At 40.3% G+C, this 17739-nt stretch overlaps 1 protein-coding gene across 1 annotated transcript in view; it reads left to right on the top strand.

Annotated features, from left to right (window-relative positions):
- The first annotated feature begins 3715 nt into the window (after window positions 1–3715).
- Window positions 3716–17739, top strand: part of RNF169 (ring finger protein 169) — a 76171-nt gene continuing 62147 nt past the window's right edge. Inside the window, exon 1 of the mRNA XM_046014517.1 lies at window positions 3716–4217. Within this exon, the coding sequence (XP_045870473.1) occupies window positions 3716–4217 (502 nt within the window). The remainder of the gene's footprint in view (window positions 4218–17739) is intronic.

Below are 17739 nucleotides of genomic sequence, written 5' to 3' on the forward strand. Positions count from 1 at the left end.
AGCAGGGAATTCGGGCAGCAATGCAATTCCCAGAGAATATGGTAGGAGTGGCAGAGCAAAAGCAACTGGAGAGCCTTGGTATGGAGGTTGCACTGCTACTGTTCCAGTTGGCATCTTTGATGACTGCACCAAAGTGAGTCTGTGAGTCCCTCTTCCCTTGGTGCTCTGTGGTACAGGTGCGAGCTTAGAAACAAGAACACAGGCAACTCTGGCGCATTCTACTCTAGGCTGTCAGCCTAAGCTTTTACATGGTTTTGTAACTTAGAAAGCATCCTTGTCAACCATTTTCTGGTGACACTTAAAAAACAACAGACCAGTATTTCTGTCAGAGTTCTTGGATGCAAACACCTGAAATTGTGAGAAGTTCAAGAAAAAACAGAATTTACTGGAAGGATACAGAGTTGAGAGGAAGGCTGGAGAGTTGGATATGGAAAATGGGTTGTAACCTAGGAAGGCCAGGCAGCAGGCACCACAACCAAGTTTGTGCCTCAGGAACAAACTTTCCATAATGGCCATCATCACTACGGTAGGGACCCCCATACTCCCAAGCCTTATGAGGGACCCACTGTGGTTAGACACCTACTGTCTCTGTTGCTCTGAATAATTCTAAACTTGCCAGTAGGTCTCCTGTCATTCCCTGAAGATTCAAAGTTTAGAGAGGTGTGGCTAGGTGGCTGAGCTGGGTCAGGTTCTATATGTCAGGTTCTAGCCACTGGGGGGCAGGGAGACTATCTCCCTGCTTCAGCTTCCCTCATCTTAGCTATACTGCAGATACTGTATAGAATGGGGCCCTCCCCGAAGTAAGAAGGACTTGAAACACTGGTGGTAAACGAAAATAAAACAAAATGTCTACCTTCATCTTTCTTTTTCCTTTCCACTTACTCTGCTTTTGTCAGTTGTCAATTGCGATCATAATCTCAGGCTCCTAGACTTACCACATTAGAATCATCCTTATCGCCCTCATTTTCCCACACAGTGAACAACTCTCCAGATTTCTTAGGTTTGCTTTGCCTTCTGTCCCTGCTACTGCTTTAGTAAGATTACTCTGGCAACGGCATAGAGGAAAGAAGAGACTGGGAGAAATTGGGAGTCAGACTTCTAGAATGGAAGAGCTAAAAGAGACCTTTGAATTGATCTGTTGTAGTGGTTTTATCTGGGAGTGTTCATAATAATTCCTATGGCATTAAGGAAATATACCTGCTGGTATTCCATCTTCAGTTTTGGGGTTCAGTAGATCTGAGGTGGGACTTGGTTGTTGTTGTATGTGTGTGTGTGCCTTTCTGAGGTGCATCCTGGGTTGAGAACTGCTGAATTCCGATAAATGAGGAGACTGAGGCCCACAGAGAAGTTACCCGTTAGAAATCACACAATGAGTTAGGCATAACGGGCCACGACTGATCCTTGATCTCCTGGCTGTTGGTCCAGTGCTACTCAGATCGCTTATTTTTTCCTTCTGTAAAAGGAAGTTTCCTATCTTTATTTGTATCCAAGAAAGCATAGTGCATGCCTATGGTTCAGTTCTTTCAACAGTAAATAAGCTTCAGATTAAGAGCCCCAAGCTGTCAAAAGTGAGCCCAGACCAAGAGCCCTATTTCTTTCTTTCCTTTTTTATTTTTTAATAAACATATAATGTATTACTAGCCCCAGGGGTACAGGTCTGTGAGTCGCCAGGTTTACACACTTCACAGCACTCACCATAGCACATACCCTCCCCAATGTCCATAACCCCATCTTTCCTTTTTTTTTTTTAAGACAGAGAGAGAGAGAGAGAGCATTTGTGTACATGCGCATGCTCAAGCAAGCTGGGGAGGGGCACAAGGAGAGAGAGTATCCTGAAGCAGACTCCCCAGTGAGCACAGAGCCTGAGCAGGGCTTGATCCCGGGACACCGAGATCATGCCCCGAGCTGAAATTAAGAGTTGGCCATTTGACCAACTGAGTCACCCATGTACCCCCCCCCCCCCCACACACACACAAAGGGCCCCATTTCTAACTGTAGTTGGCTTGATCTCTGGACCACAGGCTTCCTTGTCAGAATGTGGGCAAAGCATACTCAAGGATCTCAACTAGGGAGTGAAATGAGGAGGATCCCTAGATAAAGGACAGTCCAGCTGAAGCCATACTTCTGTGCTTGCCAGGATTCCAGCAAGACTGAGCCTCTGTGCACACAAGACCTTGTTTCAATTACCCAAAGACTCTTCTTCAATTCTTGAATGTGCTTTAGCCATCTGGTTCTCATCCTGGGAGTTGATTTTCTTTTTCCTGCTCTCTGACTTCCACCAATCACTCTGGCTTATCACTAGTTCTGACACTGTTTCCAGGCTGTCTCATGTCTCAGGGCCTCTGAGGCTCTCCATTCCATCATGTTGCTTTTTGGATTTTGCTCTCCTTATAGAATGTATGCTTTCCTATAAAGATTCCCAACAGGAAATGCCATTTGCTTAATGTCCTACTGTTCTGGATCTACCTTGTACAAAGAAAGCAAAGGGCAGGAGAATTGCTACAGTAGAACCGTCTATCAGAGGGGAGCCATTTTTCCCCCCCTCCATCCTCTCTGCATCTAGAAAGGGGGCTGGCATCAAAGTCTGAGCACCTCATTTGGTGACTAGCCCTAGTCACAGCTGTCATTTAGGAAGCTGTAGAGGATGGATTGGAGGAAGAGAGGCTGTGAGCAGGGAGACAACCTATAGGAGCTACTGCACGAATCTAGGTGAGAGATGATGAGACATGAACTGGGCAGTGAAGAGGAGAAGATAGGTGGGAAAATAGTCATTTTGGTGGGAGAATAAGAAACTGACAGATGTGGGACATGAGGGATAAGTAAAGAACACTAGGTCTAGAGCTTGAGGAACTGGGAGGATAGTACCTTTAATAAGATATGGGGAACAAGAAATAAGCTGTTTTGGAAGTAGGGTGGAAGACAGTGACTTTAGTTTTGTACATGAGGAATCCAGACATCCAGATTATGTTTCCTTCAAGTAGTTGAATATACAGTGCTGGAGTCAAGAGGTCTGGACTGCAGATGTCAATTTGGGGGTTTCAGCTGGAAGAAAGTGTGAGGTGAGGGTGAGGTGGCATCCAAAGGGGGAAGAGGACTGAGGCCTGAGCCTAGAGGAATACCCACACTTAAGGTGGAGGGCTCAACAGAGTGAGAAAGAGCTGAGGCGTTGAGAAAAAACCAGGAAAAGTATGGTTTTGCCAGACAAGGGAAGGGAATTCCGGGAAGGATGTGGAGAGGGAGGATATGGAGATGAGGACTGACAAGAAGGTGTTATTTTTGGTAGCTGCTGGTCACAGTAGGCCTGGTCACAACATCTACCTTCACATCAAATGAAGCACTGAGGGAAGGTTCTGGATAAGTCACATATTCCCCACTCACTTTAGCTTTAGTTATCAGGGTATTGCAGGATAAATACATGTAATTACTTCATAAAGTTTAATATCGCTCAGAATTTCCAAATCCCCTCAGTCCTCAACTTCATCGGGTTCAATAAGAGGAAATTGCAGACTGTAGGGCGAGGCTGAAGACTGTATATAGGGTAACTCATAAATATCAATGAGCCTCCGCTTTTCGCCAATCAGACCCGGAGAGAACCCGCCCCGGGCTCCCTGGAACCCCGCCTCCTCATAAATATGTAGCCGGCACCGCCCGCCGCGCTACCCCGCCCTCTACTCTTCTCCCTCGCAACGGACTCTCCCTTCAAACGGGAAACAAGATGGCGGCGGCAGGTCCGAGTACGCGGGCCTCTTCCGCGGCGGCAGCGGCCGCTCTCAGTCGGCGGGGCCGACGGGGCCGCTGTGACGAGATGGCGGCAGCCAAGACTGTGGCCCCGGGCGCAGCCTCTGGCCCCGCGCTGCTGGTGTTGCCACCACCGCTGCTGCAGCCGCCGCCACCGCCGCGGCCGGAGGAGTCGGGCTGCGCCGGGTGCTTGGAGACCCCGGGGGAAGCGGCGGCCCTGCCGTGCGGCCACTCGCTGTGCCGAGGCTGCGCCCAGCGCGCCGCCGACGCGGCGGGCCCGGGTTGCCCCCGCTGCAGAGCCCGCGGCCCCACTTGGGCCCGCCGTCGGGCCCGAGACGACGGCCAGGCCGACGCGGAGGTGCAGAGCGAGCGCGCCCGCCGCGGCCAGCCAGAGCGCTGCCGCCCGCGCCGGGACGGGGGCGCGGCCGCCGCGGGGCCCAGGCCGGAGCAGGAGCCGCGCGCCGCGGCCGCAGAGCCAGGTGGAGCTTCCCCTCCTCCCCTTGGGGTCCGGAGCGAGGCCGAGCAAACCCGGCCTGGCCTGGTTAGGGGGTGGGGGTGGGGGTCCCAGGCCGTACTCGAGCGGCCGTTTAGAGTTCTCGTGGGGTTGGAACTGGGCTCTGTCCAGGTGCATCTGTTTGTGAATTTTGAACTTCAGAGTGAAGTACGGGATTTGGAACGGCGGTGAGGGGATCCCGCGCCTCACGGAAGTCAGAAGTTTGGAGGGAAACAGCATTCTTGGAACAAGTTAGGGCCAGGTTGGAATGGTGTGTGGGAGAAGGGTTCCGAACTTTGCAGGGGCCCTAGAGGATCGGAGAAGTGCTTGGTTTAGCGTTGGGTTAGGAGCTGGGGGGCGAACTGCGTGTAAAGAAGTGGCTCCTGGCCTGAATGGATCAGTGAGAGGTATGAGTATCCGGAATTATGGGAACGGGTTGTACTTGAGGATGTGAAGGGAGCTTTTCAGACTTGAGTGTAAAGCAGGTGAGAGAATTAACTCACATGTGCAGTTTTCACAGAGTCTTGAAAAATGCATGCTTAGAACAGAGCTTGGCACATAGTGAGGAAGCAGTAAATCAGGGTTAATTATATTTATAATAATTCCAGAAATTAATAAGCTCCAGTAGTGCTGGAGACAAAACAAAAGTGGATGGGGTATAAAAGTTTCGTAAATGGAGATTGGTTGGCAGGGAGGTAGAACTCTATGGCAGTGTAGGTTTCCTGCTATCATCCTGGGAGTTAAAAGTCTGTTGCAGGACTCTTGCTTTAAACTTGTTGCCTTTCTTTACATTGCATAGCCTGCCGCTCTTTGGTGCTGAGCTAGACATAGAAAGTGTCCTGTAAAAACCACAAAACAAAACTCTTGTAACTTCAGACTCTCTCTGACACATCCAATTGATACAACATCTACAGTTATTTGATAAGAAATGTTTGCCCAAGAGGAGATTTTCAAGAAGCGTAATTAGGAAAGGCCAGATATTTGCACTTTCTGTGTTGGGAACTCTGCCATGTGTTATTTTCAGTAGGGAAAAGAAGGCGTTGCTTGTGTATGAAAATCCAGTCCCTAGAAACTACAGGTTCCAGAATGCAATCTGTTGTGATTTGAGCGGACACCTGCCACTTTCCTAGGATACTTTGCTTTTTATTTCTGTCTTATTTTCTGTGTTCCTTGTTACTCCTTTTAAGCTCCACAACATCCTTATGAGATAGGTACTTTTATTTCCATTTTACAGATGAAACTGAGACCCAGAGAGGTTAAATAATTTGCCTTAAGGATGAAAACCCAGTTCCATCTGATTGCTGCTCAAATCAGGCAAGAAGGTCTCCTCAGATGTCATCTAATTTATGGGTGCTGTATGATGTTCTCATATGCTCTTTAATTTGCTTCAAATTCTGAGATTATGGGAAAGAAAAGCATTTCTCATGTCTCCCTACTAGTACTATTGATTATATGGTCAAATAGGATAGAAATTTGTATTCTTATTTCTAAAGTCTGGACTCCTCAGTGAAATAGTCTGAAATTTGATCCATGAGAGGGAGTATGGCTTAATAATTTGTGCAGACTTTTTCCCTTGAAGAAATTTGTCATAAAGTGTATCATAATTAAGGAAAATTATATAAAATGAGATTCCAAATTAGGATCTATTGAATCACTGAGTATCCACCAATTACGTTATATGTTTACGAGGACTGTGATGAAAAATGTTTTTCCTTAAATGTTCTTGTGTGAGTGTATATAATTATAGGCTTATTAAGTCAAGTCATTATAGAAGAATATTGCTGAGCAGGGTTTGGAATTTATCTTCTAGCTTCAGTGGGTTGCCTGGACTTCTTGAAGTTATATACAATTTTTTTACTTTAAAATTTTAGTATGCAGTGTATTGACATAATGCAAACAAACATATAACAAAGTATGCAATGGAAAGGTTCCTCCTACCCCTTTACTCATTTTCCATGAACATCAAAATTCTTGTTTATTCCAATTTATGTTTATATATAAAAATTCAGGTATAGTTTTTGATATTTTTACACAAAAGTTTGCATATTGTATACACTGTAACTTGCTTTTGTTCATGTAACAATACATGATGGAAATCTTTTCATATCAGTATATGAAAGGTTTCTTTATCCTACTTACAACTGCAAGGAATTTGTTGAATGGCTGTAACAATTTAGTTAACTATCAGTTGGTAGACATTTAGGTTGTTTCCAATCTTTTGCTATTATAAATAGATGTTCATAAAATTGTTATATACACATGTATGTACATTGTTAAGGAGAGGTCACCTATAACTTTCACCAGATTCTCAAAGGGTTGAAAAAGAAAGCGAGGAACCATTGTTTTAACACAGGTCCCTCATTCTACAGAAGGGAGAACTGAGGCCCAAAACAGAGTAGAAAGTGACCACAGGCACCTGGGTGGCTCAGTTGGTGAAGCATCTGCCTTCGGCTCAGGTTATGATCCCAGGGTCCTCCGATCATGCCTGTCTCTCCCTTCCCTCTACTGCTCCCCCGCTTGTGCTCTCTCGCTCTCTGTCAAATAAATAAGTGAAATCTTTAAAAAAAAAATGTAACCAGCTAATCATCATCATAAGTGAGTAGCAGATAATCAAGTACCAAAAGGGTACCCCATAAATAACCCAATAAACATAGTCTGATTCCCCAGTTAAATGCTCATGATGGCTTTTAATAGGGAAAACTAAAGACCAGTTTTATAAGTATTTACATTGTGTTTTTGAGTGGGAAACAGCAAATAGAATTAGCAATTTTAGGTATATTCAGAGGTATATTGCTTAGCAATATTCTTTTGGCATAGTTAGGCCAATTGATAAAAGAAAGGTCAAGCCTGCTTTATAATACTGGGAATTAAATTTTGTAGTAAATGCACTGGTTTTTAAGAGAAATTCTTAAAATTTAGTTGAAGGCTCATGGCTCTTTTAGAATTGAATTGTCTATGAAATAAGTGTAAGAGTTTGTGCTTGTTGAAAATTTTGGTTGTGTTGGTGACATTTTTGTTTTTTGCCATCTTCTTGGCAAGCTTTAAACTTCAGGACCTTAAGGACTCTTGTGTAAAATGTTTTGTTTTATTATATGCATTGTCAGTTTGCTTTTGGATACAGTATCAGTTGATTTGTGCAACATTGTGTGAAGGCTGCTTCTTGTTTCTCGAGCTGTAGCTCGTTGCATATACTGTTACAGTATTTGGACCATTTTGAGCAATATTCACAAGTATGTAATGAATGCCTTTGCTCTGCCAGCCAGGCACTGTTCTAGGACCTTGGGAGACATTAGTAAATGAAATATTCAAAGATTTCTTTCTTGTGGAGCTTTTATTCTAAATTTAGAGACAGTCTTGGTCCATTGATTAAAAAAAATGGAGCACACACAGACATAGATAGGTACCTTTGCAGCTGCCGTAGACCCTTGAATAACAGGAGTTTGAATTCTGTGCATCCACCTATAAGTGGATTTTTTTTTTCAAAGACCACATTACAGTGCCGTAAATGTATTTTCTCTTTCTTAGGGTTTTCCTAACATTTTCTTTTTTTGAGCTTTATTGTAAGAATATAGTATATAATGCACATAACATACAAAATATATGCTAATCAGCAGTTTACATTATTAGTAAGGCATCTGGTCAGTGGTGGGCTATGAGTAAAGTTTTGGGGAAGTCAGAAGTTACTGTGGATTTTTGACTGTGCCAGGGGTCAGTGCCCCTCACCCCTATATTGTTCAATGGTCAGTTGTATATACAAGAGCAATACTTAAGTCTCATTAGTAATAATTATATTTTTATAATATATAATATATTTATATAATATGTAAAATAGTATACATAATATTTTATATAATGTGTAATATATCGAATATTATAAAATATAATTATTACCAACGAGACTTAAGTATATATATTATATAATAATGAATTTTAAGAATTCATTTAGTCTTGATTTGAAATCAAGAGTGATCATTCTAAATTGTACTGCCTTTGAACTTGAAACCAAGACCTTGGGGTGCTTGTGGGTGGCTCAGTGGATTAAGTGTCTGCCTTCCGCTTGGGTCATGATTCCAGAGTTCTGGGATCAAGCCCCATGGTGGGCTCCCTGCTCAGCAGGGAGTCTGCTTCTCCCTCTCACTCTGCCCCGCCCCACTGCTTGTGTTCTCTCTCTCAAATAAATAAAATATTAGTAAGAAAGAAAGAAAGAGGAGCCAAGACTTTTAGGACAGTTCTTTTTCTTCTACCATGGGTAACAATTGAAGGTTAGACAAAGGTCAATGAGTGTTTTAAACTGGCAGTTAGAACTTTTAAAAAATTTTTAGTGTTAAAAGTGCATTGCAGAGGGGTGCCTGGGTGGCTCAGTGGGTTAAGCCTCTGCCTTCAGCTCAGGTCATGATCTGAGGATCCTGGGATCGAGCCCCGCCTTGGGCTCTCTGCTCAGCAGGGAGCCTGCTCCCCTCCCACCTGCCCCCCACCCGCCTTTCTCTGCCTACTTGTGATCTCTCCCTCTGTCAAATAAATAAAATCTTTAAAAAAAAAAAGTGCATTGCAGAAATTGAATAGTATCTCATTTATCCCTTCACTGTAATCCTACCCAACCTCCCTGTTCACTTAGGGTTAACATTATACTTGTAAAAAATTTCCTCTTTCTGTGACAAATAGTTCTGGTTTATTACTCAGTTGGCAGACAATGTTTGCTATGTGTGCAGCCTAAATTGCACTTAGGACTAATGAATAATGAAATCATGTGATTGTAGTGTAAAAGGACAAGAATTCCCCTCATCTTTAAGGATTTGTTTTAAAATGTATAAAATGAGTCAACTTTTTGTCCTTAATGAGATACAGTCCAGAATTTGAGAGTGTCTTTATGTGTTATACTAATGCAAGAAACAACTCAGAATGAGATAACCTCACCAACTAAACATTAATTGCCATTGGAGGACTGTCTCTATTCTATAGAATTCAGGATTGAGCAGCAGGAATTTAGGAGGTATTGTTTTTGTCCATTCATATTTCCACTCCTGCCTAACTTCCAGTGAATCTGGATGGGTTGCTTACCCTTGAATTCATTTATAGCTGAGTTTTTTTGAGTATAGGATATAGGATATGTTTGTCAAATAGCATTCCACTAATTCAATGAGCATTTTTGGAGCATGTGCTCTGTAAGATAATACAGTAAAAAAGATGGATAAGACATGGTCCCCGTTTTTTGAGATTCCACAAGCTGGTTGGACAAACGCCTTACCAAATAACATACAAAGTGGTAAGTGAGGTGAATGCATAATGTCAACAGAATATAGGAATGGGATAACTAAGGGTGGAGGAAAGCTGAGGTATTTGAGCTATATGTTGAAAAGAATAGGAATTCATCAGATGAGGGAGGAGGGCATGGCCATTCAGGAAGAAGAACCTGTATATAGAAAAGCATGAAGACTCTTGGCATATTCAGGGACTGACAGGGGTTAAATATTGATGGAAATTTGGACTGGAGTGGGAAGGAGAAGAGAAGGGACTGTGGAAATTAGATCACAAAGGGCATGTGTCTCGTGATTAAAGAATTTGGAACTTGGGACGCCTGGGTGGCTCAGTAGGTTAAGCCACTGCCTTCAGCTCAGGTCATGATCCCAGGGTCCTGGGATCGATTCCCACATCGGGCTCCCTCCTCAGTGGGGAACCTGCTTCTCTCTCTCTGCCTCTGCCTGCCACTCTGCCTACTTGTGTTCTTTCTCTCTTTCTCTCTCTGACAAATAAATAAATACATAAATAAAATCTTTAAAGAATTTGGAACTTTATCCTGTAGATAATGCAGAGCCCTTAAAAGATTTTTTTTAAGGGAGGGGGCAGAGGGAGAGGGAGAGAGAATCTTAAGCAGGCTCCATGCCCAGCATGGAGCCCAACACAGGGCTCAATCTCACCACCCTGAGATCATGACCCGAGCTGAAATCAAGAGTCAGATGCTTTTTTTTTTTTTTTTTTAGTTTTAAAGATTTTATTCACTTATTTGACAGAGAGAGACACAGCGAGAGAGGGAACACAGCAGAGGGAGAGGGAGAAGCAGGCTTGATCCCAGGACCTTGGGATTATGACCTGAGCTGAAGGCAGACTGAGCCACCCAGGCGCCCCAAGAGACAGATGCTTAACTGACTGAGCCACCCAGGCACTCCTACCCTTAAAGTTTTTTTAAGTAAGTGGAATGACATCATCATAATGTGCTTGGCTGGAGTATGGAGGAAAGAGGTGAATAAAAACAAGGAAGGGAGTCCAGCTAGAGGACTATTTTAGTAGTTCAGGCAAGAGATGAAGAGAGGCTGGACTAAAGCAGTGGCTATGAGGATGTTTCCTTCAGTCATGCATTAGTTTAGTAACTACTTGAGGGTCTTCTGTATGCTGGGCACTAGAACTACAAAAAGAATAAAAACATGATTCTTTCTCTTCAAGGCGGTATAGTTGGGAAGATTAGTATATAAACATGCCACTGAAATGTGTAATAAATGCACTTACAACCGTAATCCAAGATATAATTGTAGAAAGCAATAAGGTGTATATTAAGAGAGCCAGTTAACGGAGCAGGATCTGGAGACAGATTGCCTGTATTTGAATTCCAGCTCTGCCATTTATAGCTGTGTGTCCTTGGGTACATTGCTTGACCTTGCCTTAGTTTCCTCATTTAGAAAATGGGGATAGTAATAGCAAAATCAGAAGTTGTTGTTAAGACTAAGTGAATTATTAGAATGCATATGGCATATGAAGAGCTCAAGGAATGTTAGCCATTTCACAATGAAGAGAATCAAACTTGGATGGGTCAGGAGTGGCTGCAGTAAAAGTTAGACACTTGACCCTGAGTATTCAGTAGGTGGATGAGGGCAGGATAAAGATGAGGGAAATCAGTATATTTAGAAGCACAGGAGTATGAAGTAACAAGGAGACGTCTAGGGATTGTAAGTAGGAGTTGTTGGAGCAAAAAGTGTGTGTGGGAGAGTGGAAGGAGATGGAATTCCAGAAATAAGCAGTTACTGGATAATAGTGGACTTTGAATGCTGTCCTCAGGAGTAAGGATCCACTGGAGAGTTTTGAAGAGGAGTTCCATCTTTGCATTTTAGAGTGATTACTCCTACGGAGTTAATGTAGGAAATAGATTGGAGAACCCAGATGCTCTTTTAGCAAGATGGATAACTGAGATAAGAAGACTCCTCTGCTACAAATATCCAGAAAAGCTAGATGATATAGAACTAACAGTTTTTTGTTTGTTTGTTTGCTTTTTAGGATTTTATTTATTTATTTGACAGCAAGAGGAGGAACACAAGCAGGGGGAGCGGGAGAAGGAGAAGCAGGCTTCCCCCCAAGCAGGGAGTCTGATGTGGGTCTCGATCCCAGGACCCTGGGATCATGACTTGAGCTGAAGGCAGACACCTAACGACTAAGCCACCCAGGAGCCCCTGAACTAACATTTTTTAAAAGTGCATTCCTGAGCTTGCAGGAAATAGAGGAAAATCTCCGGGTTCTAGAAATACAAATGAAACTAAAACCCAAAACTTTAGTAAGCCTTGAGCTCATGCTGTGCTGTCCTGGAGCAGAGTGATGGGGCGTGGTGAGGGGTTATTTCTGGTTTCTATTCCTAATGGACTAAGTTTTAACCATGTAGAAAAAGGAACCAAAACTAAAACTTCTGCACAAAACTGGCATTCTTGATGTGCATTCAAAGTGCAAGGATGGGTAGAGAAAAATCTTCCCACTGACACAAGCCAGTGATAAGAAATCTTGTCTTGATTTGCCTGGGTTCGATGCAGAGAGGAAATGGGACAAAAGGCTTCTCTGAGAAATTGAAGCACAAGATATATGCCTTGCTTATATTTGGGATCTGAGTTTATATTATATGGTTTAAGTATCACCAGGCTGAGAAATTAATATAAAAGCGGGCTCCAAACTAGTAATACCCCTGGGTCACCTGGAGAAAGGAAAAACAAGACTCCAAGGGTTACTCTCAACTTGGGCCAGAAGAGATTCTCTAAGAAAGAACCCCAGCTGAAGATGAACTTATAATTAAATGTGACACATGTGGAAACCATTTTCTAACATAAATGAGAGTAGATACAACAAGCAAGAGGATTATATCTCTGGGAACCAGTATAGTAGAATAGCAGCTTGAATGATAATTTAAATTAACATATTTTAAGTGACTAAAGACATCAAAGAATTAATTGACATCCCAGAAAATGAATAAGATGTTATGAAACAGGTATATTTGAAAAAGAGCTAAACATAATGAAAAATATAGTCCATTAGGTTAAAAAAAAAAGCTCAGTAAATAAGCAACAGCTTACACAGATGAAGAGAAAATCAGTAAGCTGGGAATTAGATATATGGAAATCCTGAGAACAAAACAGTAAAGAATGAAGGAAAATCTGAAAGTGGGGAAGAAAAATGAAAAATCAAGAAGACCCAACATGTAATAATAATTACAGAAGGAGAAGAGTAGAATGAGGAGACATGGAATTGAAAGAGATGATGACTTGAGAATATTTCAGAATTAATAAAAAGATGTGAATCCTTAGGTTTTAGACTTAAGAGGCTCTAGAAATAATTAAATGAACAAAAAAACTCGACCCCCACAACCAAACACATTACAGTGAAACTGTAGAACACCGAAAGCACTTTAAAAAGCAACCAGAAAGAAAAGAGGAGCAACAGACCGAGATCAGACATCTTGTGAATCAACAAGAGAGGCCAGAAGAAAATGGAATAATGTCTTCTAAGTGTTGACAGAGATATGAATTTTGTATTCAGCTCAATTATCATTCAAGAGTGAGGGAAAAATAAAAATATTTTCAGATAAACAAAAATACGGAGTATTTACCATGCTATTTCTGAAGGAACTCTTACGTTAAAGAATGTATTTCAGGAAGAAAGAAATGTAATGGGAGAAAGTAGGATATAAGAAATCATGGTGAAGAGAGAAATTGGTGTGTAAACTAAGCCAACATTGACCGTATAAAACAAAAATAATGATGATTATTTTGTAGGGGCCAAAACCAAAGTGGAACTAAAATATTGGACAAGGACAAAATGTAAGCTGGGAGGGAAAGTGGTCAGTATTAAAAAGTTCTGAGTTTCCATATATAGTTCAGGGAGATAGAGATATTGATTAGGCTGTCGGATGCATATTAAAAATTTAAGGGTAACCACTAAAAGAAATACTATGAATAACTGTTGCATTTACAGAGAAACATACCTTTCCCAAATTAGAGAATATACATTCCTTTTAAACGAATATAGAACGTGCACATAATTGGCAATAAAGTTTCAACAAATACCAAAGATTGCTATATAAACCATGTTATCTGACCCCAATACAATAAAATTAGAAATTACTGACAAATATAACCAATATCCCTCCTAGTCTGTGTTTGGAAATTAAAAATGCAAAAACAGACTTCTAAATAATGTATGGTAAAGAACAAAATCATGGAAATTGGAATATATTTAGAATTGAGTAATAGTGGAAACAACTCTCAGAATCTGTGGAATACAGCTAAAGCAAAACTAAGGAAAATTTAAGTGCCTATATTATATTTCATTGAATCTTAGGTTGCCATCTTTTGTAAGATGCACTATCGTTTACCAAACAGTGCTTTCCTATCACTTAGACCTTTTAACTTTATGCTTCCTGCAAGAGCTCTTATAAATTTATTTATAGATTTAACATAAGACTTGAGCATGTATTTATAAAAGGAAGTGAAGTAATAAATTAGGATATTCCTGTTCATGATTCTTCTAAATCGGGTTTTGACTGAATCATAGAGGTTTGTGTTTTTCTACCTAGTATTGCTTACTGTGTCAGAGAGATCATTGGTGATACAGCATTTCTTAAAAGAGTGCCCTATAGCTATCCTTATCATTTTCTTTGACACTGCTGGCACCCATCAAGTTTTGATGCTCATGCTTTCTTGAGCTTGCCAAATGGCTTCAACAAAAGCTTTTCAGATGAGACTCATAGTTCTTTGTCAGATGGTCTAAATAGGTTTGTTGGCTAATACTGAGAGATTACAGTTGTCCAGTCATGCTACCAGGCATAACCACCAATTTTTTTTTTGCAAGCTTATTCTGTAATTATCTACGTTTATGCATAAGCAAGGACAGTGGGATCATCACTGCTGCCTGACTGACAGTGATTATAAGATTTAAGTTTTAAGAAACATCCCAATTTCAGAGATGTTAACGTGAAGAAATGTATGTCCTGGAATCTGAAGGTATTTCTTTTTTTAAAGATTTTATTTATTTATTTGTCAGAGAGAGAGAGAGTATAAGCAGGCGGAGTAGCAGGTAGAGGCAGAGGGAGAAGCAGGCTTCCTGCCCAGCAAGGAGCCTGATGCGGGGCTCAATCCCAGGACCTTAGGATCATGACCTGAGCCAGAAGCAGCCGCTTAACGACTGAGCCACCCAGGCGTCCCAAATCTTCAAGGTATTTGAATTGAAAGACTGAAAATTATTATTTATTATTTTTTGAAGATTTTATTTATTGATTTGACAGAGAGAGACACAGTGAGAGAGGGAACACAAACAGAGGGAGAAGCAGGCTTCCTGCTGAGCAGGGAGCCCAGTGCAGGCCCAATCCCAGGACTCTGGGATTATGACCTGAGCTGAAGGCAGCCGCTTAGCGACTGAGCCACCCAGGTGCTCGTGAAAATTATTTTTTAAAGATTTATGTATTTATTTGAGAGAGAGAGAGACTGCAGGGGGTGAGGCAGATGGAGAGAAAGTCTCAGACTCTGAACTGTGCACGGAGCCCAATGCGGGCTTGATCTCATGGTTCTGGAGATCACCACTTGAGCCAAAACCAAGACTATGCCACCCAGGTGCCCCAAGACTGAAAATTATTGAGTTAAGCGGCCAGCTGAAGAAGGTAGGAAAGTAACAGCAGATTAAACCCAAAGGGAGTAGAAGATCAGAAAGAATAAAGATAACAGGAATTAATGGAATAGAAAACAAACAGTGAAGAGGATTAATAAAGCCAAAATGGGAATTCACAGAAGGTACTAATGTAAGATTTATATTATAGACAAATCTCTGGCAAGATTGGTCAAAGAAAAAAACAAGAAGTAATAAATGTTAGGAATGAAATAGGGAACACAGCTATAGATATGATAAATATATAAAAATGCCATAAATATAGAATATGGAATTTTATGCCATGAGTTTGAAAAGTATAGATAGTCAGCTTCCTGGAAAATGCAACCTGTCACAGCTTACTCAAGAATAAATAGAAAATATGAATAAAAATGTAACTAAAAAAGAACTTGAATAGTAAAATCTATTTTTAATATGGGTAATATAAATATATTTTATATATAAATTTATATATTTATATATATAATATATTATTATAATATAATATATTATAATATAATATATATAATATATAATATGTATAATATATAAAATTTATATATAAAATTTATTTATATATTATATAGATATATAAATATATATTATATATTATATTTATTAATATAATAATATATAATATATAATATGTATATTATATATAATATAATATTTATATTATATATTATATTATATTATATTTATTATAATATATAGTATATATATAATATATACTATATATTATTTATAAATATAAATATATTTATAGTATAAATATTACAAATAATATGGGGATATAATAAGCAAAATCCAGAATGTTGGGAACTGCAGGATACATGGCCCATTTTCTTCCACAAATAATGTGAAGAAGAAGAAGAGGAGAGGTGGGAAGGAAGAGGAAGAAGAAAAAGAGCAATAGAAAGGAAACCTGTAGATTAAAAGATACAACAAATTTTAGTGTATGAACTTATTTGGATCCTGGCTTGAAAAACTATAAAAGCATTTGACAGGAAATTGAATACTGCTTAGATGTTTGTTGGTATTAAAGATTATGAAATTTTTAATGTGACAGTTTTCTAGTTACATGTTTTGAAAGAGTCCTTTAGGAGACTCTAGGATGGTATGATGTGTGGGATTTGTTTAAAAATCATACCTTTAAGGGGGGTGGGAGAAGGTAATGATGGGGATTATATGAAATACGATTGGCAGTGAATTGACTGTTGAAGCTGGGGGATGGATAGGTTGGGGTTCATTATATACAAGTCTCTCTAAAAAATATTTGAGACTTTCCTGTAATAAAAAGTGGAAGAAAAATTCTATCCATTAAAGAAGCACCAAGCACAGAGTTTTATAGGTTACCTAAATATTGCAGGATGGGTTATCCCTATGCAAACTATTCCGGGGAATAAAAGTGTTCCCAGATTCATTTTGGAGGGCTTTTACAACTTGATATCAAAATCATACTAGGACAGGATAAGAAAGGAAAAATACTGGCCAATCTCATGAATGTATATTTAAAAAATCCCAAGTGAGATACATACTAAGTTAGTACATTTAAAAAAAAAATCATAACCAAGTAGCATTTATTCTAGGAATGGGAGTTCATTGTAACATTAAGAATCTAATGTGGGGCGCCTGGTGGCTCATACAAGCTTCTGCCTTCAGGTCATGATCCGTGGGTCCTGGGATCAAGCCCTGCATTGGACTCCCTGCTCAGTGGGGAGTTTGCTTCTCCCTCTCCCTCTGCTTCCTCCCCCTTGCTCATGCTCTATCTTTCATATAAATAAAATCTTTAAAAAAGTGTAATTCACTATATTAATGAACTAAAGGAAAATAAAATCCTAGATATCTCAATAGATTCTTAAAAAGAGCATTTGATGGAATTTGCCACTCATTATTTACAAAGCAAGAACATTTGGAATAGAAGGAAACCTTTAAAAAGATTTTTATTTATTTATTTGACAGAGAGAGACACAGTGAGAGAGGGAACACAAACTGGGGGGGTGGGGGGGAGAGGGAAAAGCAGGCTTCCCGTAGAGCAGGGAGCCCGATGTGGGACTCAATCCCAGGAACCCGGGATCATGACCTGAGCTGAAGGCAGACACCCAACGACTGAGCCACCCAGGTGCCCTAGAAGGAAACTTTTTTAAGTGGAACTTGTCAATAAGGTCGTTTAGTGGCCAAGAACAGTCAAGACCATTTTGGAGCACATTGCTTTATCAAATATTAAGCTCTTATAAAGCTGTATTAATTAAAACAGTATTGGTGTCAGGATAGTTGGATAACCAATGTTAAATAATTAAAAATCGCCCCCAAAATAAAGAGTCCAGTAACGTGCCCTCATATATTTGAATTTGGTAGATGACAGGTGGCATTACAAATCAGTGGGGCAAAGACACCATATTCAGGTGTTGTGGTTAGTTAGCCAACCTTAGAGAAAGCAGGGAAAAAAATAGATCTTTACCTTATACCATATACAAAAAATTAATTCCAGATGGATTAAAGGTCAGACTATAAAGTTAAGAAATACTAGAAGTATTTCTGTGAAAATGGGGTAGAGAAGTATTCTTCATACAAACAGCATAAAGGAAAGATTGATAATTTGACACGTAAAGGTAAAACACTTT

This window comes from Meles meles, chromosome 8 (genome assembly GCF_922984935.1).
Source record: "Meles meles chromosome 8, mMelMel3.1 paternal haplotype, whole genome shotgun sequence".
NCBI lineage: Eukaryota > Metazoa > Chordata > Mammalia > Carnivora > Mustelidae > Meles > Meles meles.